The 27,811-nt window shown below is 47.7% G+C and overlaps 2 protein-coding genes across 5 annotated transcripts in view; one reads left to right on the forward strand and one right to left on the reverse strand.

Annotated features, from left to right (window-relative positions):
• Window positions 1–24,874, reverse strand: part of Insyn2b (inhibitory synaptic factor family member 2B) — a 102,464-nt gene extending 77,590 nt beyond the window's left edge. The window contains exon 1 of the mRNA XM_074057761.1: window positions 24,437–24,874. The gene's annotated coding sequence lies outside the window, so the exon portion shown is untranslated. The remainder of the gene's footprint in view (window positions 1–24,436) is intronic.
• Dock2 (dedicator of cytokinesis 2) overlaps window positions 1–27,811 on the forward strand; it is a 378,635-nt gene that overhangs the window by 266,927 nt on the left and 83,897 nt on the right. For all 4 annotated transcript variants that reach the window (XM_020164385.2, XM_074057759.1, XM_074057758.1 and 1 more), the window contains one exon: window positions 26,460–26,558. In XM_020164385.2, coding sequence (XP_020019974.2) covers window positions 26,460–26,558 — 99 coding nt within the window. The remainder of the gene's footprint in view (window positions 1–26,459; window positions 26,559–27,811) is intronic.

Here is a 27,811-nt window from a genome sequence, read left to right on the forward strand (position 1 = left end):
TTACACCTTGGGTTTTAGAATAAGACCAGAGTGTACATCTTAGCTTCCCCTACCGAGAGCTATGTGCAAATTACTTTACATCTGTAAGCCCCCATCCTCTTGTTTCTAAAATGAGGGTGGTTGTGAGGATTGAAAGAGATTAAGTGCTACTGAAAATGCTGATGGGGCTGTGAATGGCTACCAGCTCTTTCTTGTTATATAATAGCATGTAGGTAGGGCTAAGGGTCCATGGGAGGAGAGACCTCTGTGGGCAGAGGAGAACTGTAGAGGCCGGGACGGGGCCAAGCAAAGGTGCATCCTATGTAATACAACGGGTCACACTTCTAATTTTGGAACTGCACTCCCCTCCTTCTCAGCCTGCCAGGGTTTGTCGTTTCCTCTGGAAATGTCTAAGGGTGCTAGACATCTCCCACCTTAACGGCACAGAGCCACTGGGGTCCCTTCCTAACTGTGGGTCCTATTGCGTGTCTTTGGAAAGCTGACTTACCTCTGACTCAGTTTCCTTCCTGTAAGATGAGAGTAGTGCAGTGGTCCCTCAGGATCCTGGAGTTTACAGTTTGTGATAACAGTGTGATTTTGAGCTCCTGTTTTCTACACGTATGCATATGTGCCTACACACCAAGCATTGAGCTAAATATTTTGGTTCCAGGATGCCCTGCTGACACTAAAACCCATAGATGTTCGAGTCCCTTTTATAAAAGGGTGTGGTATTTGCGTGTAACTTACATACATCCGCCGGTGTATTTTAAACTGTCTTTAGATTACTTGGAATATCTAATTGAATGTAAATGCTATGTGAATAGTTATTTAGGATTAGTGACAAGAAAAATGCTGTACCTATTTAGTATGGACACAATTTTTTCCAAATATTTTTGATTCAAAATTAGTTGAGTCTGCCAATGCAGACTCAAATGTCATTGTGTCTGTCCTAAAGATGGTCTCAAGAGCTGATGCGTGAAAAGGCAGAATGCAGCCCGGCACAGGCCTATAGTCTGGGGCTAGGGCCAGCTTAAGACCATCAAAGACCCCGCACGTCCTTGCTTTTGGAGATTTCACCTCTATCTTATTCAGTATACTGAAAGTTACTGTGTTCCACACTAGCATTTTTAGCTGTAATGTATTTGAAAGAGATTTTTGTGACTTGGCCTCTGAAAGCATTTGGCTGTACATAAATCATGGCTACGAGCCCTCAGCAATCACCAGACACGCTTGAAAATCCCTTCAAAGTGAGCGATTCTGAGGAACAAATTGTTTTCAAATGTAATGAAATTTTTATGGATATCAAATTTAACAATTAATGATGTTTATGTAACACTCCATTATGGAGACATTTAATTAAACATTTATTCATCTGGATTTTGCAATTTTCTCTTTTTATATTTGAAGTAAAATAATATATTTTTTAAACCTCAGGCAATAGATGCAGGCAGTCAGTGGGGGCCAGAAAGACCCCTGTGGCCCCTCTGAACCCTCTCCCCAGCTAGGGACACATGTGGAAGAGTCCACTAACTCATCTTTGCATAGAATGGAATGGAAATACCTTCTACTTTCCCAGAAACACAGTGCAGGACCCTCCTTGGCCTATTTCTTTTGTGCTTAAATACGTATTTTGGCAATACCTGGGATTGAACTTGGAGCTTTGCCCTTGCTAGACAGGCACTGTACCGCTTGAGCCATACCTCCAGTCCCAGACTTGATTTTTTTTTCTTGCACATTCCAAATGGTCTTCAAGAGAAGGAGTGACTCCCAAAGTTGAGGGGAGTCAGTTTGTGACTGATCAAGGCAGTCAATGCCAGGAAGCCTTGGGCAGGTCCACCAAGACTGCTGTTAGAGGACAAATCATGGCAAAAGCGGCAGTGACTTGCCCCACTAGCCGGGGGAGTGTGTGTGACGTGTGGGCAGGCATTTCCACCAGCTCTTAAGACTTAGCCAGGGCATTAGGAATCAATCACAGGTGGTCCCTCCTGCGACTTGGCAAACTTCTGCAAGGAGAGGTCTCAGGGGAGCTGAAGCATAGTCACAGGACTCTCAGCCCATCAAGAGCAACCCTGGGCAGACTGAGCACCATGTGCCCTCTGGAGTAAGGCAGCCTGGCGACCCTGCAGAGATTTGGGGTTCAGAGGCTGTGCCACTGTTCCTGGAGGACAGTGACAACATCAGGCTTCTGCCATTGGATTAGGATTCACAGTGGTCTTGGAGGAAAGGGGGTGCCCCTTCATAGGAGCACTGGAGACGGAAAATCACGGGGTTAGTGCCAAGTTGTGTCCAGAGAATAAAGGGCCTTCCCAATAGGAAGAGTCCTGGCTCAAACACCTACCGAACACCTACCAAGTAGCACAGTCAATAAGTACTTAAGGAAGGGAGGGAGAAAGAGAGAAGATGGGGCTGTGAGAGCCCCATCTCCAGCCTGTGGCTTCTGCCTTCCATCTTTACACTTTGGTTTGGATGGAGTGATTTTTTTCTTGTCATTAGGACACCAAGGTGCAACTGGGGCTGCTCACTAAGGTTCTGGGGACTGTGCAGAACCATGAAGGAGAAGGAAGCGGGCAAATCTGCATTCAAATTCCAGCTTAGCCATCCCTTGGCTGAGAGATCATGGGGACATCCCTTCACCTCCCTGAAACTCTTTTCTCATCTGGAGGACGGACACTAAACCTTTCTCCTGGGGTATCAGTGAAGTGTGAACGTAGTCACTAGGGCATAACAGAGGGTCCATAGATTCAGTTCCTCTCCATGAGTCACGGCACTCGCTTCTGAAGCCAAAGGCGTACCTCAAGTACCTTTCAAGCCAAGAGAGCTATGGACAACTAATGTGCGAGTCCTAAAGAAGACTGGGACTGGGCTCTGGTCCTCGGAGAATGGGAGACAGACATGGGGCAGGAGACTTGGATTTGTAAAGGACAGAGTGCCAGGCATGGGGCTGACAGCTGGGTTCTTTTCAGTTCTGCACTAGCTTGCTGGCTAGCACAGAAACAGACCTCCCAATCTCAGCTTCCTCCTCCGTCCTGAGAGGGCGCGACTTGACCTCTCAGGTCGTCTTGGTAGAGCAAGTCCTGAACTGTGTGGCACTATTTATAGATCTTGCTTTGACCTTTGCTTTTGTCTCCAAGAAGAGGGTTTTCAGATGCAGTCTGACTATGTGGAAAAAACCAGGGAGAGGATGCCTGATTGTATAGTGATCTGAAGTGTGGCAGAGAGGATTCAGGCTAGATTTAAGGAAGAACGCCCATGCAGACGCTGTTAGGTGACCAGAGGGAGAGGCGCCGTCTACCAGCTAGGAGCCGTGGATGCTGGTGCAGGTGTATTCTGGGTTCCTGAAGAGCTGTGTGCTAAGAAAACACATTGAATCAACCCTGTTTAAAATGCAGCCGAGTGCTCGCTATCTAATGGCCCGGGGAAGCCCTTAAATTCACCTGTTTATAAATACAGGCTTTGGTTAACCAGGTTTTTAAAGCAAATTTCCCTAACGGAACCTCTCCTGCAAAAGAGTTCAAATGCAGTCTTTTGCAGAAGCAGAGAAATGGATTGAATTCATCCTCAAGGTTCCTTTCAGACCCCCGCGTCTAAGAAAGCTCAAATCTAAGGAACATACGTGTGATGTGTCTGCTCTGCCAACGTGCCCAGTTTCTGTTCCCAGAGGACTTACAGAGCCAGTGCTGTCTTCCCTAAGCATCTCAATCAATCATGGACAAGGCTAGCGACATTGTCCCAAAGCGGTCCTGTCTGGGGCCAGCGGGGGCTTCGGTGGGATTTGGAATCGGACTCAGCTTCCATTTGTTCTGTATCTCGGAACTGCACTTACAAGTGCCATGAGGACAGTGTGCATTTTGCTTCTTTGCCTGCAAACAGCCTGTAGTCGGTAAAACTGGTGAAAGAACAAATGAGCAGAACCAGACATTCTCGTGCCAGTTGCCCGTGTGGCTTCAGCCAGTTACTTAACTGCTCTGAGCCCCAGGTTCTGCATCTCCAGCCCGGGGCTGGTTTCTACCTTTTTCTACCTTGTAAGTGACATAGGGATTAAATGAGACAAAATACACGAAGTGTTTAACACACTGCCTGAGATGCCGCAGTTACTCAGCCATGCTAGCTCCTCTTGTTAGGATTTCAACATAAGAGCCTTGTTTTGCCCTTTCCACAGTCTGTGAGCGAAAGTGTGACTGTCCCTACTGAACAGGTGAGAGGACGGGTCCTCAGGTGTCAGGTGACTGCCCTAGGCCCCTGATGCAGCTGAAACTCCTGGGTCTATCCTCCTCTCCTGCCTATGCTGTGGAATAATTCCTTCCTGCTCATGGCTGCTGTGATGTTCCAGCCATGCTTGGGTACCCATGATCCTCTGGGTGTTCCAGTCCCAGAATGCCTGGCCTTGCACAGTAAAGGGCTTTGATTCTCTTAGAGCTGATCCACTCATGGCCCTGTTAGTGCCAAGGCTGGTGGGCTCAGTTAGTGCCATTGTCCTCCGGCCTCCCTAACTCTGAGCTGCTTCTCCTTCTCTTTTACTATTTCCTCAACCAAGCCTGTCTGCAAAGACGTGCTGGACAGTGCAGTGAAAGGGCAGTTTTGGGTGGCAGGGAGCCTGGCGCCCCTCAACCTTGATGCTGCTGTGCTGTGCCTTTGAAGGTGAAAGCAGTCTGGGCCCTTTAAAAATTCACCTAGCCGGTGTCCTCCCTGCGTGGAACAGAGGAGATGGGTGGGCAGTCCATGCACAAGTGGACAGTGCCTGCTTTCCTCAGTTGATAACTAGCTCTATCGTACCTGCTTCTGGAAACTTCCTTTTGCAGGAAAAGGAAGCTACCATGCTCACCCCTGGCCCTTGAGAGGTGGTCTCTCTCCTTCCCCATTCTAAGCTCATGCTACTGCAGAGGATGAAAAGACCCTGAGGTGGCTAAGCAAGAGCAGGGCAAGCAGAAAGTCGGACAGCCCATTGCTGGAATAACAGGGCTGTTGGTCTAGAATGTTCCCTAGAAAGCCGGGTGCATGTGATCAAATTACAGCTTTTCCCCTACACAGGGCTTATTTTTACCCCAGCACCTTTCCCTTTTAGGATTAAAATAGAGGGCAAAGGGGTTTTGGTTTGGTTTGGGTTTTTTGCTGTGTATTAACAGCATGTGGTTGGAATATTGATTTTTAGGAGAACAATGTCATATTTCAACATTCCACATTAGGCACAGAACCCCTTTCTCCCTTAAAGACTGTTAAATAAGCATGGGAGCCAGGAGAAAAGCCAGAGTGACAGCAGTGCCCAGCCCAAAGGAGGTCATGGGGGGCAGGAGGGTGTCATTTTTCAGTCACCCAGTCACCCTTGTAATTGGCTGGGGGAAAGGGCTCTCACCTTTTCATGCTTCTCTGTTTTGCTAAAAATACTTAAGGCAAGGGTTGGGGGTGGGGATCTAGTGTGCTCTGTGTCTCTCAGACATCCTTGCTTTGTCACTAATAGCAGCTTGTGGTAGGCTCTGTAAAGAACCATGCAGCTTCCCAGAATTCAGATCAAGCTGGTTCCCTTAACAGATTGCTGACTTCTAAAGTATTTAAGCCAAGGACAGGGTGGAAGCTACAAATGAACACTTACGTGTATCACAGACTATTCAGGTGAACAGAAATTACGTATTGGAAACAAACTTTCCAGACAATTTTTGGGTAATGAGCTCACCCTCCAGAAGCCGAACTGAATGTCATAAGAAAGAAGTTGATGGTTGGACACAAGAAAAAATTTGTCATTATTCTATAGTACACAGCAGGAGGGAATTAGATATCCTGATTAGATAGCGGTCTCTCTCTCTGGGATCACTGGAGCAGAGGTCACTGGTCTTTTTATTGGGATACTATATAAGGGTGAATATTGCAATGAAAAAGTGTAGAACCTTCCTCTGGTTCTGAGGTCCCCTGATTGTTCTTGCGTTAGAATTTTATTCACAGATGCCATCCTTGTTAGGCCTCCCACATCTGAGCAGTCATCATAGAGCTAGAAAGATCTAGAGAGATCAAGAACAAATACTGTGGGAGACCTAGTAGAGAGCTCCTAACTAGGAAATTTATTGACAGGTGGAAAAAGAGATTTGCCTAGGGAAAGAGGACACAGGAGCATGTTAAAGAACTCGAACCTCTTTAACAAGCAGTTGTGCAGTAGCTCTCAGGTTCAGAGAAGAGTAAATGGTGTTAAATTAAACCACTGTAACGCAAGCTCTTCGGAGGCTAGCCCTTCGGATAGTCAGGTCTCATGCTAGCTATCCCTCAAAGAATTGCATCTAGGAACGGGTACGGGAAGAGTCAGGCTAATCAGCCTTTGTCGTTTCTGTGAAACTGATTAAAGGACAGCCTACAGCGCCTCTGAGTCCTTTCATAAGGATTCATGATGAATTCCGGCCAGTGTGTAATTACAGAGGAGAAAATAATGTCCCCATAGAAAGCTGTGTGTGCCTTCCATGTCACAGAACTAAAACTCTGCACATTAGTATATTTTCTTTCTTTCCTTTTTAATTTTCTGCCTTAGCTGACAGAGAACTCAGAGCCAGATCCTCTGGTGTTTATGTCTGTTCAGTTGTGTTGCCGGGAAGTCGCTGTTTCTGCTTCGTGTAGTGGATGAACTCACTTCAGGCTGTGGATAATACGTCCTGTGCTCTAATCTGCCATTCATTTTGTGTCTCTTGGGAAGTGAGTGGGCTCAAGTTTCACATACTCAAGATGAAATGAAACAAAAAGAAAAAATTAGCAATTGGAAATATCAGACTCTTGGATAGGTTTGCAAGATGGGTTGGAGGATTTCTGACACTTAATTCCTGGCCACCATCTCAGTAGTCACCTTTTTGTGGTATTGTACTATGCTGAAGTTAAACCAGCCAAGAGTAACCCCCAGTAAGGGACATTTGGAGTGGTGCCTTGAGAGCAAGTTTAGGTTGACCAGTTGCCCATTTGTAGAAATTGCCTTTGGCTATAAGATGAAAGGAAATAAATGGGGGAGGCAGTTCTTTGAGGACAGGGAATAGCTCATCTTCGTCAGTGACTTTTCTACACCTAGAAAAAAGGCTGTCAGAGTTCTGGTGTCTGTGAAGGATTTTGGAATTAAATTAAGATGGATCAAATATAATTGAAGTGACTTGAACTGCACTGAACAGAATTTAATTGAATTGCCTGGTCTTGGCGCACGTCAGGGGACTCTCTCACCTTTACTAGATGATCTTCTCTAACAACAGAGCAAGAGGAAGTGTAGCGTTCTGAGGATCGTGGTGAGACTTTAAACTTCCATCCATTCATTCAGAAATGTCTCCTGTGTGCTGCTTTTGTTCAGGCACTGTGTTGGGCACTGAGAAGGCAATTGTGGACTAAGTGGGTATTTTCTCTCCCCCTGAGGAGCTCCACCAAGGAAAGGAGACCAATGCTCAACAAGTCAATGCATAAATAAATATGTAAGTGAGAGTCGTGATGAGTGCTCAGAGGGAAAAAATATAAGGTCTTACAAGAAGAATAAGAGGCAAAACATGTTAGAACACACTACTTTGTCCCTCTTGGAGAGAGCCTTGTGTCTGAGCAGAGCAGTGGCAGATGTAGCCAAGTTAGGGACTGCAGGTTTTGTTGGGACTAAGTGGAGCCTGGGACTTGGGTATTTTAAAGTCTGTTCTGGCTGCTGCCTGGAGGGGAGGGAGCAAGACTGGAAGCAAAGACTAGCAAGGAGCTCCTGCTGTAATGCATGGGAGACACAGTCATCACTGTGTCCAACCTGGGGTGATGCAACTGTGTGATCCAACCTGGGGTAGAGAGAAACAAGAGTCCAGCCACATTTTCAAGGTGGAATTGGGAAGAACTTGGTCACAGGTGGATGTGGCCAGATAAAGTATCATAGATGCCTGAAGCCTTCAGTATGGATGTCTGAGAGCAGGGAGGATGGAGGTGCCATTTGGTATGTTATGGAAAATAATAGAGTTGGGGTGAGTGGAGACGTTGAAGATCAAGAATTTCAATTGAGCACCTGCAGCTTGAGTGGCCTATAAAATATCCACCTGGAGTTGTCAAGTAAGCAGTTATGTGTACACCACAATCTGCAAGTATTTATGGAAAACCTCATCTGTTGGGCTCTGCCGTGGGTGGGAGACAAGGATGCTGGTGAGGCGAGAGCCCTACCTCTTGCCTTAATGGCTATTGCTTGAGATGTAATATCAGAAAATTCTGCAATCAAAATTAGGAAAAGTTTAAAAACACATCAGAGAGGGAGGCAAGAGGTCAATGCCAGCCTGTCCTAGGCCTCGCCTGTCCCTCCTCACCTGAGAGCCATACTGACCACTGCAAGTGAGGCTCCCCAGAGCATTCAGGGAGAGCCCTCTTGGGTTGAGCCCACCATGTCAGGGCTGATGAGTTTGTTGTCCGCCAAGCGTGTGTCTAAGAGAAGGGCTGGGTTGGTAGGGCTAGGTCCAGGGGCCAGCCATCATAGGGGCACTTCGCTCTGAGGCCCCTATGATGTGTCAAACATAGGAATTATGGATAGCAATCTCCCAACCCCTCCAAGTCTTAAGAGTCTGTTTGTCCTTTCTTTGCCTCGGTGTTGACCTCCTCACCACTGGCAATGTTTGCCTCGTTAATCACAAAGTGCAGTGCCTGCTGCCCAAAGCCTGAAGTCATGGGTGGGAGGCAGGCCTGAGAGTGCATTTCAGACAAGCTCCCAAATGCTGTGACTGCTGTGGCTGCTGGTTGGGGACACTGTGAGAGCCTCTGTTCTGAGGGGAGGGGACAGAAGTCCTACTCTCATGGAGATGGCAGGGAGAGGGAAGGAGAAGGGAGGGAGTCACAGGAAGGCACAGTTCATTTCCTTGTTACTCTGCCATCCACCACCTCATGTAGAACGATGAGATTACATTAATCAAAACATGGTCAGATGCATTTTCGGGAACTCATCTGTTTGGTGAGGAAGGCCCAGGGGAGTGGCAGTAGGTGTTTTATCTCTGGTGACCTTGGACCTGTCTTTGTTCTTAGCTGCTCCTTAGCCTGGAGCTCAGGGTTCCTGCTTTAGCACTCGTAGACTCTGGCTCACATCACACAATTTTCCGGAAGTTGCTCTGCTTCCATCTCCAAGTTCAGACACTCATTTTCATCTCTCTTGCTTGGGCTTGTCATTGAGAAGCCTGGCACCATCTGTAGGATTATTTGCAAGTAAAATGTCCAAGTGTAGGAGAGAGGCCTGGGAGAGGGACAGCCAGATGCAGTGAACTGTGTCAGACAAGTGGCCTGCAGGAGCTGGCAGCCTCTGACCTGTTCTTCTGCTGGGAATAGCAGCCCTGCGTTCCTGCCTCCAGGGCCTCCTACTGCCTCTCCCCTGAGCACCCAGAGACAGGGCTGCCTTTGAAAGGGCCATAGTCAAAGTCAAGTGAAAATTGTCCCTGGTGGTACCCCTCCTGATGACGGTCTGGAAGAATGGTCATGCTTGGCTGCTCTGTCTTTAAATCTTGTCAGTGCCGTAGACAAGCTAAGAGCAGTTTGGGGTGAGTCACTTTGCCTCTCTGAGACAATTTCCTTTTTTTTTTTTTTTTCTTTTTTGGTGGTACTGGGGCTTGAACTCAGGGCCTACACCTTGAGCCACTCCACCAGCCCTTTTGTGTGAAGGGTTTATTCAAGACTGGGTCTCGTGAACTTTTTGCCTGGGCTGGCTTTGAACCGCGATCCTCCTGATCTCTGCCTCCTGAGTAGTTAGGATTACAGACGTTCCCTTCATTTTTTTTTTATTAGCATACATAATTCCCTGGATGTGTCCTATGTACTTTGAACAAGTTCAGCGCCCTGTTATATTCAATTAGCTTTCCCTACTCCCTCCCCCTTTTCCAGACAGTGCTTGGCAGGTGTCATCACACTATCTTCATAAATATGCATACGTATGAATACATGTGTATATGTGTGTAGAACATACTTTGATCATCTCCACCCCCCACCAAGTACCCTCTCCTTTCACCCTCCCTGTCCCATTGGCGGTCCCCTTCGCTCCTGTCCTATCACCATTGTCATTTTCCTTATTTTTTAGAGATGGGGAAAAATAAGCCCACTCTCAGTGCAGTTGCGAGCTGGACACACATCTGTCACCCAGCAAGTGTGCAGAAAGGATGAGTCAGTCATTCATTTATCACTCTTACTCTGTTCTGGATATTGGGGCTCAGGTCTTAGTTTTCCTTTGGCTCATGATCTCTTTGAGAGAAAGAACCAGGTCTGATCCCTTCGGTATCAACTCATTCCATCACTAAACACCTGTTGAAACCTACTGTGTGCCAGTCTGTGTGCTAGGGGCCCATGGCCCTGGCGGTATACAAGTATACAAGTATTGATAAGGGCTCAGGAATGTAGGGGGAGGAAAAAGAAGGTTCACCAAAGGTGCATTTTATTGAATTACCCACTGTGTGCCACAGCAATGCTGCTCAAACTTCAGTGGGCCTGTTACACACTGCAGATCTTAAAATCCAATTGTGATTCTCAGGTCTGGGCTGTGACTTGAGATGCTGCATTTTTAGCAAGCCTTGAGGGGAGGCCATTCTGCCAGTCTATGGGCCACACTTTGGGCAGCAAGTAACTAGAACCTCATGCTCTGTCTCGCTTACCGCTCTCGGAACCTTGGGAAATATAGCAATGCGGACTCTTGTGGTTTACACAGTGTGCTTAAGATTGCCCAGCCTGGGAGTCAGGTCTGCCTGTTTCTGTTTGGCCTGTTCAGCACCCTGAAGAACAGTGGTCCCCAAACATTAAAGTTACCCAGGGAGCACTGGACAGCCCAGGGTCTCCAAGTTTGGGAATCCTGGCCTCAGAGCCCAAAGTTAACCAAGGAACTAGAAAAGTGTGAAAATTTGAGATTTTTAAAATTTCAGCAATCATAAGTGTTCAGAATTTAGGGCTCCGGGGCTTTAAATGATGCCACAATGAGGAAATTGAGGCCAATAGATGTAAAAGAGTCATCCAAGAGGGCTTTGCTCGCTGGTGGCAATGGAAGATCGAGATCTCAGCTGATCTCAGAAGGACAGGGACAGTCTCCTTTCCAATGTCCTGCCATTTTTGAAATGATAGCATGCAACAGACCATGCTTTGAAATTGTGAGGCTTATAAAATTCCAAAATGAAACCTATAATCCCATTACAGTAGGAGCATAATTGGTGGCTTCGTTCAGTGCAGAAAGTAGTTATTGTCTTAATCATAACAGAACGTCAGTTTTGTTGGAGGCCTCATTGCAAAGACATAGGAGTTTGCAAAGGTATACAACCAGAATTTCTTGTTTTGTTTTTTGGAAGGAGGTGGGTGTCGGCATGACTCAGCGTTGGAGAGCCCCAAATCTTACTGCTTCTGTGCATCTTTACCTTAGACTTGTTGGTAACCATGAAGCCTGCCTGGACTCTTTAATTGCCACCATTTATTAAGAACCTGCTCTGTGAGCAGTACTGCTTTTTCTGTTTAAGGACTGTAATTACATGGAACGTATGTAACACCCTCACGAAGCCTGCATTACTTATCGAGGTACACACAGCTCGTCATTGGGGGAGCCAGGATGCACACTCATTTGAGGGTGACTTCAAATCCCCACACTCACAGTAGAAGGTGCTGGCTCTGTGCCCGATTTTGCAGATGAAGACTATCTCAACCTGCGTGGAACACACAGCTAGCACATGCCAGGACTGAAGCTGAGAGCAAGGTCTTCTGACTCTGGGTCCAGAGTTTTGTTTCCTACTATGTGCATGGGGAAAGAGACCAGAAAAAGATAGCCAGAACTCCACCCTTCCCACTCAGACCCAGACCATCCGCCAGTGAGGAAGTGACTTCTCAGGACAGACCAGACTGTGGTCTAATTCCCCTGAAAAATCTATTTGTTTAGAAGAGCACCCTTCAATCCCTGTGTTCCTTCAAGCTACACTGAAATTATCTGTCCACGCACTGTGAAAATAGTTTTTATGTACTTCCTATGTGCAGGTACCGTGCTAGGTGTTGGGGAGAAAGAGTGAGAAGAAAGTAGAAGCCTAACCTTCATGGTAAGAATAATCCCCAAAATTGTCATCAGTGCCATCAGAGTGTAAACAGAGAACATGAGGGCTGAAAGGAAGGTCCCCAGCTGGGGAGGGAATCCCAGAAGCACTCTTTGGGGAAGTGATTTAAAATATGAGTCAGTTGATGAAAAGGTTGGTCTGGGGTAAAGAGACTGAGGCCAGGCCTCTGGACAGTGCTCCAGATGAAGGTGCAAGTGGGCAGGATGCTAGAGGTGGCCAGAAGATGATCTGGAAGTATGGGCTAGAGGAGAATTAGGACAAGTTCTCGTGACCTGCTGGGAGCATAAAGGAAAGAGTAAGATGAGTGGAACCATGGAGGCTGCTCATGGAAAGAAGCCAGATCAGCATCTGCACCCTGGGCAAAAAGGCAGTAAGTGGGACCCATTGAAGGTCTTAATTTGGGGTTATACTTACTCTAGCTGCATTGAGGAAGAACAGTGCTCTGACCACAACCTAGAGAAAAGAATCAAGTCAATAGAGTGGGAGGCAGGGGACCGCTGAGGAGGTGAATGTAAAATTTAGATAGTGATGATGGGAGCTTCAATCGTGCAGTAGAGGGAAGGAGAGGAGAGAAATGAACAAATGCAAGACAGGATTCTAAATCTGCAGAGTTGGTGATGGCTGAATGTGGGAGGAAAGCGAGACAGAGTGGAATCAAGGAGCAAGAGAGCGTTACTGTCCTGGATGGGCAGGTGGGCTGAGAAGGAGCACATGAACTTGCAGAAGAAATGTCAGAGGGCAAGGGTGATGCATCCATGAGTTGCCTGGGGATGCTCAGTGCAATGCCCGAGAGGAAACTGGATGTAAGTGTTGGAGACTTTGAGGAAAAAGACATCACTCTGGAATTCTCTGTATTTATCAGAAAAGACCCTAAAACTGTCAACACTTTGTAATCTTAGGAGAAATGGCCAAAAGGATGACAGAGTGGCCCCAGTCATAGGCTGGGCAAGGCATGACTGGGTATGATATGACTCAGGGCAACCAGCCAGGCCTCTGAGGCTCTGCGTGCACTGGGACAATGGAAGAGAGATCTTTTCCCTTTAAAATGACACCAAGGGAGGGCTCTCTCGGCCTCTGTGATGTGAGTTCAGTCACCCCTCACCCAGCCGCCCATTCACTGACCTACTCACTCACTCACTCGCTCACTCATTCACTCACTTACTCATTTATTCACTCACTCATTCATTCACTCACTCACTTATTTATTCACTCACTCACTCACTCATTTATTCACTCACTCACTCATTCACTCACTTACTCATTTATTCACTCACTCATTCATTCACTCACTCACTCATTTATTCACTCATTCATTCACTTACTCATTCACTCTCTCACTCACTCATTTATTCACTTATTCATTCACTCCACTCACTCACTCATTTATTCACTTATTTATTCACTTACTCATTCACTCACTCACTCCCTGAGCACTTGCTATGTGCCAGGAAAGGAGGTTACAGGATTACAAAGAAGGTCCCGGCTCTTGAGTTTCTCCAGGTCTGATGGGACAGACACACGAGCATGTGATTAAGGTGCCACCTGTAGGCAGAGGGAGACTTGGATGCACTGTTCACAGCCTGGATGGTCCTAGACTTTCAAACAGTAACTGTCACCATGGAGTTGTGTGCTTTTCATTGCTCATTTTGATGAACCGTGTGCAAAGCTCACAACTGCAGAGAGACTGGGCCTTCAATTTAGGTTCATGTCACACGTATGGAAATGTTACCACAATTTAACTTCCCCGAATCACTAGGAAAGTTACCCCAGGCTCCACTCACTTGCTGTCAGTAAAAGGAAAGGAACGAGCAAGATGGAGCTCCGGGACCAGTGCCTTGCTCTGCCCTGGACAGAAGAGAGGCAGGTGGAATGAGGAAGGGCTTCCGGGATGAGGAAGGACATTTGCTGGGAGCTGCACTGGGGTTCACGTTCTAGCGAGAGCACCTGGACCAAGTGAATAAGGCGAGGTGTGACAGTGTGTAGGAGACAGGGAGAGGGGACAGATGGTGCGGATCCTTGCGTGTCATTCTGGGGAGGCACTTGGGCAGGAGGACGCCACGGAAGGGGTCACACTGCAGCGTCCGGTGTGACCAGGCTGGTAACATGAAGGATGAAGTGGGTGGCCAGCTGTCCTGGTTTACCTGGCATCGACAGGCTTCCTGGAACATCAGACTTTCATCACAAAGACTGAAAAGTCCCGGGCCCAGTGTGATGGCCTGGTCACTCTGAAGTCGAGCCAGGTCTTGACCTCCTCGCTCCTCCAGAGGCATCTCCCAGGGCTTCGCTATGAGAATACAAACTGGAATTGTGACTATTCCAAATGTGCGGGAAAAATGGGATGCCCAGAATCTTGGGCAGTCTCTTCGGTTTCAAGTGTTGAGAATAAATGCTGATGTTTTTGAAACACCGGGCCAGCCAGGGAAGCATTTCTGTGGGCTATGTGAGGCCAGGGGCTGCATACGTAGGCTCCCTGTCCTGAGGCCTCTCTGATGCGTGTTCTGATGACTGTCATCACTCAGAGTGGCTTCCGAGATCGATTGTTTGGCTTTTGTAATTTGATGTTCTCGGCCGGATTTGGATGCTGGGCACAGAATGTAATAGAGCAAGGCAGGGCGAAGAGGGGTCATGGAGACACCTGGTCAGTGTTTTTAAAAGATGAAATTAGTGCTCAATGGCTGATCTACCCCAAACCTGGAAACCTATGTAGTGAGAATGATAGTGAACTTACAGCTATCACCTTAGTTATGAGCTGAGTTCCGATCATTCCGGGTATTCGGACAGCCCCCAAACTGATAGAAGGTTGGAAAAGAATAGTCATTTCATTTGTGGGAACTTGGGAGGTCAGAGAAGCACTGTTGGCATGACTGTGGCTCTGCCACTTTCAGAGGCTGTGTGACTATGGGCTGTGTGCTACAAGAAGGCTGACTTGGGGAACAGCCTTCTCTAAAGCGTACCCCTCCTCTCTAACTCTAAGCTTCAACTTTGATTAAACTTTTGTCAGGATTTCTGCAGGCCAGCCAGGGTGAAGGAGTCATGGGAGATTTATAGAACAAATCAGTGCAGACAACTCTGACACCTTTTTTCTTTTCTAGATGGAATTAGTAGATATGAAGCTTAGTAAGCTGACCTGATATCCAGGCGCCACCAGGCCAGCTCTCTTGATGGCATTTTTCATTGTGTCACTTCGGTGTTCTTTAATTGTGTGTGGATGGGAACACAGAAGGAGCTGGGTGCAGGAAGGGAGTTTCAGAGACAGGGCTCTGTGTCTCTAAGAGGGGAGGGGGGCAGGATGGGGAGGGCTGCATCCATGCCAAGCTGCAGTGCCACCTTTATTGGTGATGACGGGGACAGGAGTCTGCAGGCAGCTGATGCAGACTGCAGAGGAAGGTAATCAGAAGGTGTTGCCACCATTCCAAAGGACAGGGAAGTGGGGCAAATGGAAATTGAAGAGGCAAGAGGTGAGCAAAGGGAGAGAAAGGGAAAAAGATTGAGTATGATGTCATTTGGAAAATTGCAAACCGATGAATCAATGAGATATCACTCACAGAGCCCAGAAGCTGCCAGATAGGGAGCCAGCATGCCAGGGAGCGGGGACCTGGGAGAGCACACAGTCAGCTGGCAGAGCAATGTCCTAGTGGGGGTCAGCTGGTGTGGGAGTCCCAGGAATGGGTTTCCTCTCCCGCCTGCCCATTCCTCCTTGAGCCCTTTTTTTCCCCATGAACCCTGTGTCAGAAGGAAGGCTGTGTCCAAAAGGGCTTTACAGGAGCTCGTGAATGTGAGGCCTCAGAGTGAGCTTTTCAGACAGTTATCTCTGAGTTCAGCTTCATGGGATTTTTTTTCATCCTTGGGATCAGCTCCATAAAAACCAGAGCATGATGACTCTGCCAGTTTTTACTGTTAACAGATGAAATAGTGTTCCCGTTATAGAAGTGAAGAGCGAGGGCTTTGAGGAGCTTCCTTTAGTGCTCACACCCTTGGCAGTGGCGCTGGCCTGGAGGCAGCACAGTGGGCAGGAGCCAGGCTGTCATCCCATTACCTACGACTGAGCTCTGCAGCCCTGAGCCTGGCATTCAAGGCCCTCCCACAGGCAGCCCCTCCAAACATGTCCCACTGTGAACTTCTGTAGCACCAAGGCACCTTGCTCATTTCCACCTGCCTCTGTCCTCATCCTCTTCCAGCAGCTGAAAGGATAGGGTTCCTCAGTACAGGGACTATAACCCCCCTCCCTTGCCTCTGGCAGACATCACTAATCGATCGCCACATTTTCCTGCTGAGCTAAGACTTGGCCTGAGAGTCATTCCTGACACAGCTCTCTAGGTGGTCACTACCAATCAATTAAATTAATCAAATTATAAGATGAACTGCATGTTCTATTATAGATCTGAGATGCCCTTTCCCAATCTCGTGGTTCCTCAAATCTACGTGCACCGTGAAAATTCCCTATACCATCCCTAACCACAAAGGTGAAAAGGCCTGGAGCAAGTTCACCTGCAGCACTCACTTTGCCACTCAGCCTTGTTCTCTGCACAGACCAGAGTTTCTTAACTGTGGTGCAAGGGACATCTTGAGCACAGTCATTCTCTGTGTGGTGATGTTTTATATATTGTAGGGTGTTCAACCGGCATCCCTAGCCTTTGGTGACTGTAGCAATCCCTCTTCTCTCATGACTCCCAAAAATATGTCCAGACTGTTAAGCACCCTCTGGGACCAACCTTCTTCCCACTGAGAATGATTGAGAGAGAGAGAGATGATAGATAGATACGTAGATACATAGATGGATGGATGGATGGGTGGATAGATGGCTGGATGGATGGGTGGATGGATAGATAGATGGGTGGGTGGATGGATGAATGGATGGATGGATGGATGGATAGATAGATAGAATCTCACTAAAGTCTGGGAGCTTCAGGGTACAAACCATGATTACATATGGCATAGCTCACTACACACAGTAGGTTCTAAATAAAATTTGTTAATTAATTGGTTAGTTGGGAATGACAATTGGGAAGGGAGTCGCTTTCCCACACCTGGGTTAGGAACCCTACTCAGTGTGCCCTTGTTTCATGTCAGCACAGAGAGCTGAACAGTGCCATTTTCAAAGGGGCCACCTGTCCACACACCCCCACCCAGTACCTGCATGCTGTGACCAGCACGTCCCTTGCAGGAGGAACAACCAACCGTATTTGGGCAGGTAGAAGGAGGTGCTAGGGGAGGCCTGCCTCCTAAACTGGCTGGAAGTTTACAATACGATGTGAAGATAATTCTGCTCTTTCCCTGAAGTCCTCACAGGGTCCTCCTGAAAAGTCCCTGGTCTGCCTTTCTGATTGTGAGCACATTTGCCGGCCTGCCCCTCCATTCTGTTAAACATAGAGACTTTGCCAAGGGAGAAGGACAGGGGAAACCACAAAATTTCACACCCGTAGTGCAGCTCCCCAGGTGCCGGAGGCTTAAATCATCCTCCAGAGTCAACCTGAGGAGCTCTGCGTGTCCCAGCTTATCAACACATGGTTCCTGGGGCTGAGCAAGGGAGTCGAGGAGAATGGGGCCGGAAGTCTTTCTGAGGACCTGCAAGTGTCAGGCTTTTGAGGGGACCCTGTTGCCCTGTCTTCTGATGTCATCCTCCCTACAGTCCTGTGTAGTCCCCGTGGTTATCCCCATCCACAAAGAGAGAACTGAGGCTCAGAGGCAAAGAAGCCTGTCTCAAGTTGCCGTGCATGGCAAAGAAATTTGGGACAATCCCAGGACATAGGCTATGTTCAGTGCTTTCCAACAGAGCGAACTGTGAGGGAAACCAGATGTCCACGTATGTGATGTTGCTGGCCCATGCATAAGATCCCTAAGCAACACAGAAAATGGAGAGGGGGTCCTCAGTTGGCTTAGGACATAGAGTATCACCATTAACTGGTTTGTCTGTCTGTCCTTATCAACTGGTCTGTCTGCCTACAACACCTGGCCAGTTCTAACCATGCATCCTTTCCATGTGTGCGTCCATCCATCCATCCATCCATCTCTATGTGAGCACAAAACATGTCTAGAGTGAGGTGTCCTCACAGCCAAGGTCTGTTTGCCAGTGGGAGGGTGACAGGATGAAGTACTGCAAGCTTTACTTCATCCTGCTTTGAGGTGCTGGTTAATTTTAATGATAAGATTACTTTCTGTTTACAAGACAATAGCCCATTTTGGTTCTTTCTAAAGAAAACAAAAGCTTCCTAGGGTCAAGTTGACCTAGACAAGTTGTGTCTCTCTCTGCTCCTGGCTTCCTTGACTGGCAGTACAAGTGGTATTACCAACACCTACTGAGTGTCAGGAGGAGGGAATGAGATAAAGCTGTGATATTTGCCCCTCCATGGGGTGGGCTGTTAGGAACTTGAGTGTTCTTTTTAGCGGTGGCTGACACATAAATGCCTGACTGGTAATAGCTTCTTTTCTTTCTAGCTCTTTTCTTCTCCTACAACCCTATGAAAAGTTCTTAGCGGCCCAGAAATAGAAGACTTGACCCACTATCTGGCACATAGTAAGCCCTTTAAATGCTAGTTACTGTCATTATTGTTTAGCCCATGATTCCTCCTCCTGAGGATTAATTTGGTTTTCAGTGTTCCGATGGAACGCAGGGCCTCCTGTAGGCTAGGCAAGTGCTCTACCACTGACCTGCGTCCTGAGCACTTGGAGTTTTTAGGACAAGTCCTCATATATATCTCTGTCTGGCATTGAACTCATAACGTAGCTTAGACTAGCCTCCAATTTGCAATCCTCCTGCCTCAGTCCCCTGAGTGCTGGCATTACAGGTGTGTACCTCCACACCCAGTATCCTTGTCCTTGGAGTCATTTTAACCCAGAAGCACAAGTTTGAAGGAGGTGAGGAGCTGAGTAGAATACACAGCCAGAGCTCCAGGTCCTAGCAAAGCTCCTGTCTTTGTTTCTCTCGGGGCCCTGTGAGCTGAGAACTGTGCCATGTTGTCCAGGACTCTGGCACAGTCTTTCCTGAGATAGTTACTATGGAGTTGGGAAGCCCATCATGGCTGTGTGTACCCAGAGGACATCCTTGTTTCAGAAGCTGTTCTTCCTGCAATCGAATTTGTGGCCGTCCCCACCCACACCTCCACGGATGGAGTTAGAAATAGAAATATCTTCGTCCAGTTAAAGCCAGGGGTGCCCTCAATGGTAGCCCCTTTCCTGGGAAGCTGGCTTCACGGGTAGGGTCCCCAGATCAGATGGCTTTATCTGGAGACAGGCAGCAGCCAGAAGCAGGCTTCTCTTCATTCAGTGATGAACACTAGGGAACTGAGAACACTGAACTTGAAAACAAATGGACCTCGTGTCACACTAGAGTTCACGTGCACTCCCACGGAAGAAGGGCCAGATTCTGCTGTGGAATAATTTTTTAGTGAGAAGCACTTGCTGAGGAGGGACGACACCACCAGCAATGAGGAAAGACCAACCCTGAAAACATCCTTTGCACGTTCCCTCCATCTGTGACCTTTAGACAGCTCCAGGGTCATGACTTGAAGATGGGCTTGTGTGTAAGTCATGGAAGTTGTACAGCGCACAGCTGTCTGAGCAAACTTCCTAACACCCAAATCCATAGTTACCTTTGTACTGGGAAGAAAAGCCACACTCTGGCCCCCAGAATCCACCAGATCTGCCCTCTGCCTGGATTTTTTTTTTTTTTTTGGCAGTACTAGGCATTGAACTTAGGGCCTCACGGCTGCTAGGCAAACACTCTACTACTTAAACCACTTCCCCAATCCTTTTTCCTTTAGTTTGATTTTCAGGTAGGGTCTTGCACTTTTGTTCATGCCAGTCTTGGACCTCTGTCCTCCTACCTCCACTTCCCAAGCAGCTGTGATTATAATGGCACACATGCCCAGTCCTCCAACCTCATCTTACATTTCCCCTGCCTCGTTCATACCTTCCAGCATTGTTGGTCTTCTTTTAGCTGCACATCTCTGCCCCAGGGGCCTTGCATCTACTCTTCATTTGCCCCAAGATGTGGTTCTAGGTTGATACATAACCCATTGTCATCATTCAAGTTTGTCACTCAAAGAGAGGCCACCATGGTCTAATCTACTGAAAATCAGTTTCTTCGCATTCTCTCTACCCATTGCTGCGTAATATTTCACTGGTCGCACAGATCACTGTGTGAAATTATCTTACGTATGTGTTGACTTATGGAGGGTGCATCTCCCTGTTCCTAACCCTACCCAACCAAGACAAAGCTTTTGCTAACCTTGTTCACAGCTCCATCCCCAGCACCAAACCAAGCCTGGCACATCTTAGGTACTCAAGAAATAGTTGTTGAGTTAAACAGTGTATAAAAAAGTGATCTCGCTCTGGCTTGATGGGATAGAATTAAAGAAAAGGTGTGCTCAGAGTCAGAACAAAAATTCTTGGATTTCTGACCTCACCGAAGGTGAAGGTGGTCAACATGTAACCTTAGCTTTTCGGAGTCTGTGGAGGTGGGGAAGGGGTCCCTGTGACATTCTTGTAGAGACGAGAATGCTGTAATAAATCAATCTCTCAGCTAGTATTTATTGAGTCCATCCAATGTGCAAGTTCAATTGCAGAGCCTGGCAATACAGCAGTGGATAACTGGGCACAAGTCTCTGCCAGGTAGAGGGGACAGAGCCCACATGGGAGGGCAATGGGTGTTTGGAAACAATATGGTAACTTTAGAGTCTGGAAGACCCAGGTTCTAATCCTTGCTGCACTGCATGCTTAATGTCTGCTCAGGCCTCCATGCCTCTCCCTTTCCGCTCTATAAAATGGGTACAAATTTGGCCTCATGCAACTGCAGGGAGTATTCAGTAAGATGAGGAAGATGACATCCCGGGCACAGAATGAACGAATGGGCTTTGCCTTTCTTCCACCTCCCCTTGTGATTAAACATCCCGTGGTGGATGTCCCTTGGAAGATTTAAAGTGATCTCACACTGCAGAGCCGAGAGCATGGGCTCCAGCCAGGATCAGAGGTACTGGTTTCAAAGGAAGAGTATGACAAAGCCAGGTTCCTCTCCAGCCTTGACTCAAAGCAGCCTGTCACGCCTCCCCCACGGTGTCAGGCAGGGATGCTCGCAGCCAGCCCTCCCCGGAGTCACCATGCTGTAAGGATGGGACATGCCAGGGCACATCCAGAGGAAACACATCCAGGAGGTACCTCTCTGTCCTCCCGTGATGCTGTGCCTTTGACGTGGAGCAGAATACACAAACCTGGATCTGTGCCATCAAGTCACTTCCCTATGAAGGAAGGTGACTTGGTTTACTCTATCACAGGACAGAATGCCTGGATAGCCAAAGAATGTCACAGCACACAAAGAAGGACGGCAGCTCCTATAGCCAAACAGCTGGGGGACTGAGTATTCCATGAAGACGGTTGTATTTCACGCTTTTGAACAATTTGGGCACTGCCATCACTTTCCTACCTGCCAGCAACTGTCACCAAATAAAAGAACTCTCCCAGCATGCTCTGCTCCAAGAGGCATACACTCAATTCGCTAACCAGCTGGACTTGAAGCATTGTTTTTACTAAGAGTTGAAGGGCACACAGTGACTATGCCAACTTGTCCCTGAGAGCACTGTATCCTCAGACAGTCATGGGTAGACAGAGTCACCATATCCTTCTGTACAGGGCAGGAATTTAACTAGCTAATCCACAAGTTTCTCTGAACCACCATCAGCAACAAGACAATAATAATAGCTGGTATTTATTGAGGGCTTTCTGCTCTTTCCACAAATTAATTTAAGCCTTTGTTCCATAGGAAGCAAGGAATGCTTTTATCCTCTGACAGATGAGGCAACTGAGGAGCAAGACCATGCTCAAGGTCACAGGATAGAGAGGTAGTGCCTGAGATCTGAACTCAGGCTGCCTGGCTCCGGGGCCCCCAGTCCTAAGCTATACATCCTGGCAGCAGCAGATGTGTGCTCTTAGGAGCACAGTCTTACCCATCCTGCTCACTGCTGTACCCTGGCACCCAGCATGGTGCCCCGAGCTTGGCAGTTGGTTGCTATGTGAGATGCATACCTTAGCCACCCCAAAGATTGCTCCAAATTACAACTCTGAGCCACCTGACAACGCTCCAAGATGAATGGCTTCAGAGCCCTTGTTTTTCCTGACACCGTAGCCTCCCACCTCCAGTCCTGGATCTTACCACAGAGACAGCACTAGTTGCATCCAAGAATAAAATCTGTTATATAACCCACGGCAGACATGGGGGTGAGTGCAGTTGCACTCGGTCACTCGTGGTCCCCAAGGATGGCTTGCAGGAAGAACTTTCGTCTCCCCTGAGCCTACCTCGGCACACAAACTTTCCTGCATCTCCTCTTTGTGCTGCCTTCTTAGAGTTTATTTTATTTTGGTCGTGCACATTATTTGAAGTTACTATAGCAACGTGTCACAGGCTGGTATCACTTAGTAATGCTGGTATTTAGGTACCAGGCTCTCTAAGTCGTCCGTTTCCCTCCCTCTCTCAGGTGAGCGGGGGACGCCTCAGCAGAGCCAGTCCCCTTGTCTCTCTCCGCAGCAAGGGACTGTCCCCTCCTAGGTCCACAAAGTACTGCAGGAGTGAGTCCCGAGTGTGTGTGTAAGTGCGTCTGCATTCGAGGTTGTTCAGTAGATATCGTTAAGCTGAATTTTGTGTATCCAAAGTATTGGCATTATCAATATGACAAAACTGTCTTTTTAATGCGAAGGGTGAATGCAATGATTTGGAGGGCTGCCATCTAGAAGGAGCTGACCACCTCAGATCCTGGCTAATTCATGCTGCTCACACCACACAGGGTTTCTCTTGTTCTCTCTTGCAATCACACAGTAAAGAGCCCCTGACTATTTTCCCGTAGAGTTTCAGCTCTCTCCCAGGTGGGCAAGACCTCCCTCCGTAGCGATGAAAGCTGAATTAATTAAAAGAATTGATTGCCTTGAGTCAGGTTGCTGAAGAGAGTTCTCTATGGCAAATACATCCTGCCACACATGGAGTTAAGTGGCCCCTCATCAGCCAAGTGCTGGGATGATCGCACTTATTTTTACACATTTGACCCAGTTTCCCTCCGTGTACCTCATTAGCCACATTTTAAACTACCCGATCGGATCGGCACGAGGTGACTCTGGCTTGTGCCAGACTCTCAGATTCAATTTCTCCCTGGAATTTAATATGCGAGTCCCACTGGCATTCTGTTTTACGAAGCAATTTCCTATCCAGGCACCGGGTGTGCTGCTTGGGTATGGATGAGTGGCTGCCTCATGCCTCCGTAGTAAATGTACGTCAACTACAGAATTTCTGCCAGGGATAGGAAGAAGGGGGTTCTCCTTAGCCTGAGCTAAGGGGATCCCCCAACCCCCAGTCTCCATGCAGTATTCAAGCTTTTCTGGGTTACTGAGGGGGTCTTGGAGTTTGAGCTCCTGTGCTGTAAAGTTTGAGCAATGTCAGTGTGAGGGCTGGCTCAGTTGCTAGGGCAAATGCTGTGTGCCCATGACCCCTGCCCCCAACTCCTTCTAAAAATTGAAGACAATAGTGGATGGTCTTAAAGTTAGGAAAAGGGAAAGGGGCAAGACACAATTGCCATTTTGCAGATGCTATGGAGAAAGGAATACGGTCAGAGAAGTGAGACGTTACTCCATCATTCTAACATTCTGTGACAAAGCATGTGCTTTCTTTTTAATTCAAATGACAGCCTTTCCTAAATACAAACCTGCCGGTGGTGCCTGGCTCCGTTTCAGTATCCATCGGTCACATCTCTGTGATTTCCCGAGGATGTGATAGCATAGTGGGTTAGCGCTGCAGCGGAAAGGCAGGCTGCTTCCAAGTGGGGAGTAAAGCACCCTGAATTCCCCGTGAACAGCCAAATGCAGGTAACTTGTCCAAACTTCCCTCCCACAGCACTATAAACCTTACCAAAAGGCACCCAGCTGGGATTTTCTGTGTGGTAATGAGAACAAAGAAATTCCCAAGCCAGTAAAAGTAATTTTGATTGATCTGTGAACTCTAACACACTGACTGACTCCCGATAAAATGATAATGGTTTCTCTTATGAAGTGGCCAGTCTGTCTAAGGGGGACTGGAATCCCCCTCCTTGTTTTTTTTTTTTTTTTTTTTTTTTAATTCTTTGAAAATGAGGCAAAGAAGTTTCCTTCAACAAGGCTCAAGAGAACACAGTCTTTGCAAGCTAATACCAGGCAACCTGAGCTAGGAGGGTTGTTTTTTCTTTGCATTTCTCTCCCTTCAAATTCAAATCGAGCCCTTGAAAATAGCAAGCATTGCATCTGTGCATTTGGGGCTGCCTGCCTTCTGACAATGGTGGATTTTTTTGTATCACACACCACCTCCCACCCCGATACCATCTCACGATCCAGGCACTCATTTAAGTCAAGCTTTAAAAGTAAAGTGTTGTCCAAGATGACAGCATTTTCTCTTAGATCGTCCATCACGAAAAATAAAACCTCACATTTCTTACCTGAAACAGAGGAATTACCTGCAGACACTGCTTCACTCTTCCTTGTACAATGAGCCAGGCTTTGACCAGCAGCAGAATAACTCCAAAAGAAGGAAAAAGAAGCCCTTTCTGCTGTCATTTGCACTGTTTATATGCAAGAAGTGTAGTGGGTCTGCTCACGTAGGAATAAATAAAAACCCAAACCAGCTGCACAGTAGCTAGTGTGTGAAAAGGAAAGACCTCTAGTGGCCACAGGCTGAATTCTTTGAGGAAGGGAGCCAGCCAGGGAAGTCGCAGAGGAAACACGCTCACCTCTGCAGCCCTCCAAACTCCAGGATTTCTCTTTTCTTGCCTTCAGCCTGGCCAGAGGTATAAGGAGGAGCCAAGGTCACTTCTTGGTTTAAGTGGGATCTGGTAAGTAAGTGGGAATGGTGGTGTTCACTGCTTTGAAAGGGGTGAGTTTCACAGACTCACCAACTCCCCCTGGAGGCCTGAGAGGACAGGATTTTACAGTGGGTCATCAAGAGGTGCCACCCCTTTAAGGCTGTCCACAGGTCTCAAGTGCACAGGGTCAAGGCCAGTACTCCTGAGAGGCCAGGCTTTGTGGTCTCTCAGCTTTGCATGCTTTCTAAGCATTTATGGTGTGTGACTGTGGAAGTGGTCATTGGTCAGCAGGGCCAGTTCCTGTGCATACGACCTGCTTGATCATAGAGTCTCTTCCTTTAAAAGGCCACCTGGTTGTTCTGAAGTTCTCGGTAATTTTACATAGAGCCCTGCAAGCAGACGAGAACCCCCCCACCACTCCAGGATCTACACAGGGGAATGACAGCCTGAAAAATGCACAGTTATGGGCGCCAGTGGCTCACGCCTGTAATCCTAGCTACTCAGGAGGCAGAGATCAGGAGGATCATGGTTTGAAGTCAGCCCAGGCAAATAGTTCTGTGAGACCCTGTCTCGAAAACCCTTCACAAAAATAGAGCTGGTGGAGTGGCTCAAGGTGAAGGCCCTGAGTTCAAGCCCCAGGACAGCAAAAAAAAAAAAAAAAAAGAAAGAAAGAAAGAAAAGAAAAAGAAAAAGGCCCAGTTACCCAAAAGGCAGGAGGAATGCAGAGAGTACTTCCTGGGGTCATGGAGGAAGACATTCCTCGCCACTGGGATGGAACTGTAGCCTTGTACTCTGCCAGATATATACATTTTAATATTGTTATTCTTTTAATAAACAAAGACGGCAGTTTTTAATACCAAACTGATTTTTTTTTTTTTTTTTTGGTTCAGACATAAAACTTGTAAGACCTCCTTTAGCAGCAAGGGTTCCTGGAGATGCCTGCGCTGTGCCAGCCAGGCCATGTATGCAATTCCGCCCCCCGGTTGGGCTACAGTGGCACCTCTGTGGGTCAAGATGGTAGCCCCAGGGAAATCTTGCTGGAGATGGTCCAGATGGCATCACCCCCATGTTGCCCTAGTAGCCAGTGCTTCCTCTACCAGGTTCTAGAATAGATCTCCTGGCATGCTGTGCAGATGCCAACACAAGTAGAAAACATAGCCTGAAAATGACCCTCACTGGCAGGGAGGGAGAAAGCAGGAGAGGTTAAGCAGATGGTTTCTGGTGGACGGAATGGAAGGGTGAGGTCCTGCTTCTCCACTCCCAGGGGTCCTTCCAGAGCCACCTCCTCTCCAGGTCTCCTCTTGTCTGAATGCTTCTGGCTCTTAGTCTGCTTTACACACCCAGGGATTTGTGCTTTCCCAGAATCTGATCCCACCTCAGAGACCCCCAACACCCATGCACAGCTCTTTTTCCAGTGTCTAAGCAGCAGGAGAGGCGATGGACTGGTGTTAGTTTTGTCTGGCACTCAACAGGTGTTCAGTGAATGCTTTCGGACTGAACACCTCACAGGGAAGTTTCTCGTGCTGCTGTGGTGAGCAGAGGTTCTCGTTCCTGGACAAGCTGAGATGCTTGCATGTTTTCCAATTTGAAATCAAGGACACAGAGAGGATATATGTCATGGTCCTTTCCACATGAGCTCATGGTACTTTCTTTCTCGCAGAGTCACTTTGTGGCATGTATGACGGCCATCTTGGACCAGATGGGTGACCAACACTACTCCTTCTATATCGAGACCTTCCAGACCAGCTCAGACCTTGTGGTGGGTAAGGGGTGTGGGTGGAGGGGAGGGGGCATGGCATCTCGTTATCTTGGTTCTGTTGAGTTGAGGACAAGGTCTCCCCATGGATGCATATGTGTGCGTGGGGATGTTGTCAACGTGCAACTCTGGTTCTCCATTCTTGTATTGCCCACTCTGGAACATGTCTTCAGTCTGTGTCACAGCCCAGACCTGATGTCTGTTGTATAATCTAGTTACGTCTTAACAAGTAGCTGCTGATGAATCGTGGTCAATTTGGGCTTCAGAGCATGAGTGTTGTACTCAAGTATTAAGCTTGAATCCTGGATTTGTCACTGGCCAGATGTGTGACCACAGGCAAACTAAATTCTTGTGCTGCTTTGTTTTCCCATCTGTAAACTGGGGATGATATGCATGTCCCAGGGCTGTGGAGGGGTTTTATGAGAGCACAGTAGTGCTCATATGGTAATCACCCGGGGAAAGACAGTTATCACCAAATTGTGACAAACACTCAGAATGTTAGCTCCTGAGACCACAGCTTCCAGCCTATAGGACATCTGCCTGGTGCTCTTGTTTCACAACCGATTAATTCACCAGCACACAGACAGCCCAACCTACTCCTCTGGGGGCCATGGCACAGTACCCTTTGCACTTGGCATGGTCACCTTTGTCCCTGTCCCTGCTGCTGGGGGCTCCATCTTAGCTCTCCCTAGAGGGAGGCAGGGCAGCAGCACTGGACCCCAAGGAGGTTGTCACTAGGAAGCCACTGCTCATCAACGAGCCCCACTCCTCTTTGCTGTAGGATTGGCAAGAACAGAACTAGTGGAGCCCCTTTCTGGATATTCAAAAACCAAAATGAAATGAGGGTAAAGTTTCTCCCCCTTCAGGTTTCCCGCCATCAAGCTGTCTGTATCTGAGAACATGGAAATAGAGGGATGAGGTTCATAATCCTTTATGGAAGGATTCCTTTGATCCTTTATGGAAGGCAGGGTTTCTGGTAAAGGAAGAGGGGTTTGTGTACACTTTCTTAGGGAAGCCTTGGAAGAGCAACACAGGCATCACATTTTTTAAGTGTACGATCTGTTTGCTCAGGCTCCATAGCTAGTATACAGCGAGGTAGGACTTGAACCTTGGCTCTAACTCTTACCCTACGATGAACCTTCTAATTTGGAAGCCATCCATGAGGCAGAGCCTCTCCAGACCCCATAGGAAGGAGTCTGCCTGTGGTGAGAGCCACACTTCTCCAGGCGACATGTGGATAGGTAAGGATGCACCGT

This window comes from Castor canadensis, chromosome 16, assembly GCF_047511655.1.
Source record: "Castor canadensis chromosome 16, mCasCan1.hap1v2, whole genome shotgun sequence".
Lineage (NCBI taxonomy): Eukaryota > Metazoa > Chordata > Mammalia > Rodentia > Castoridae > Castor > Castor canadensis.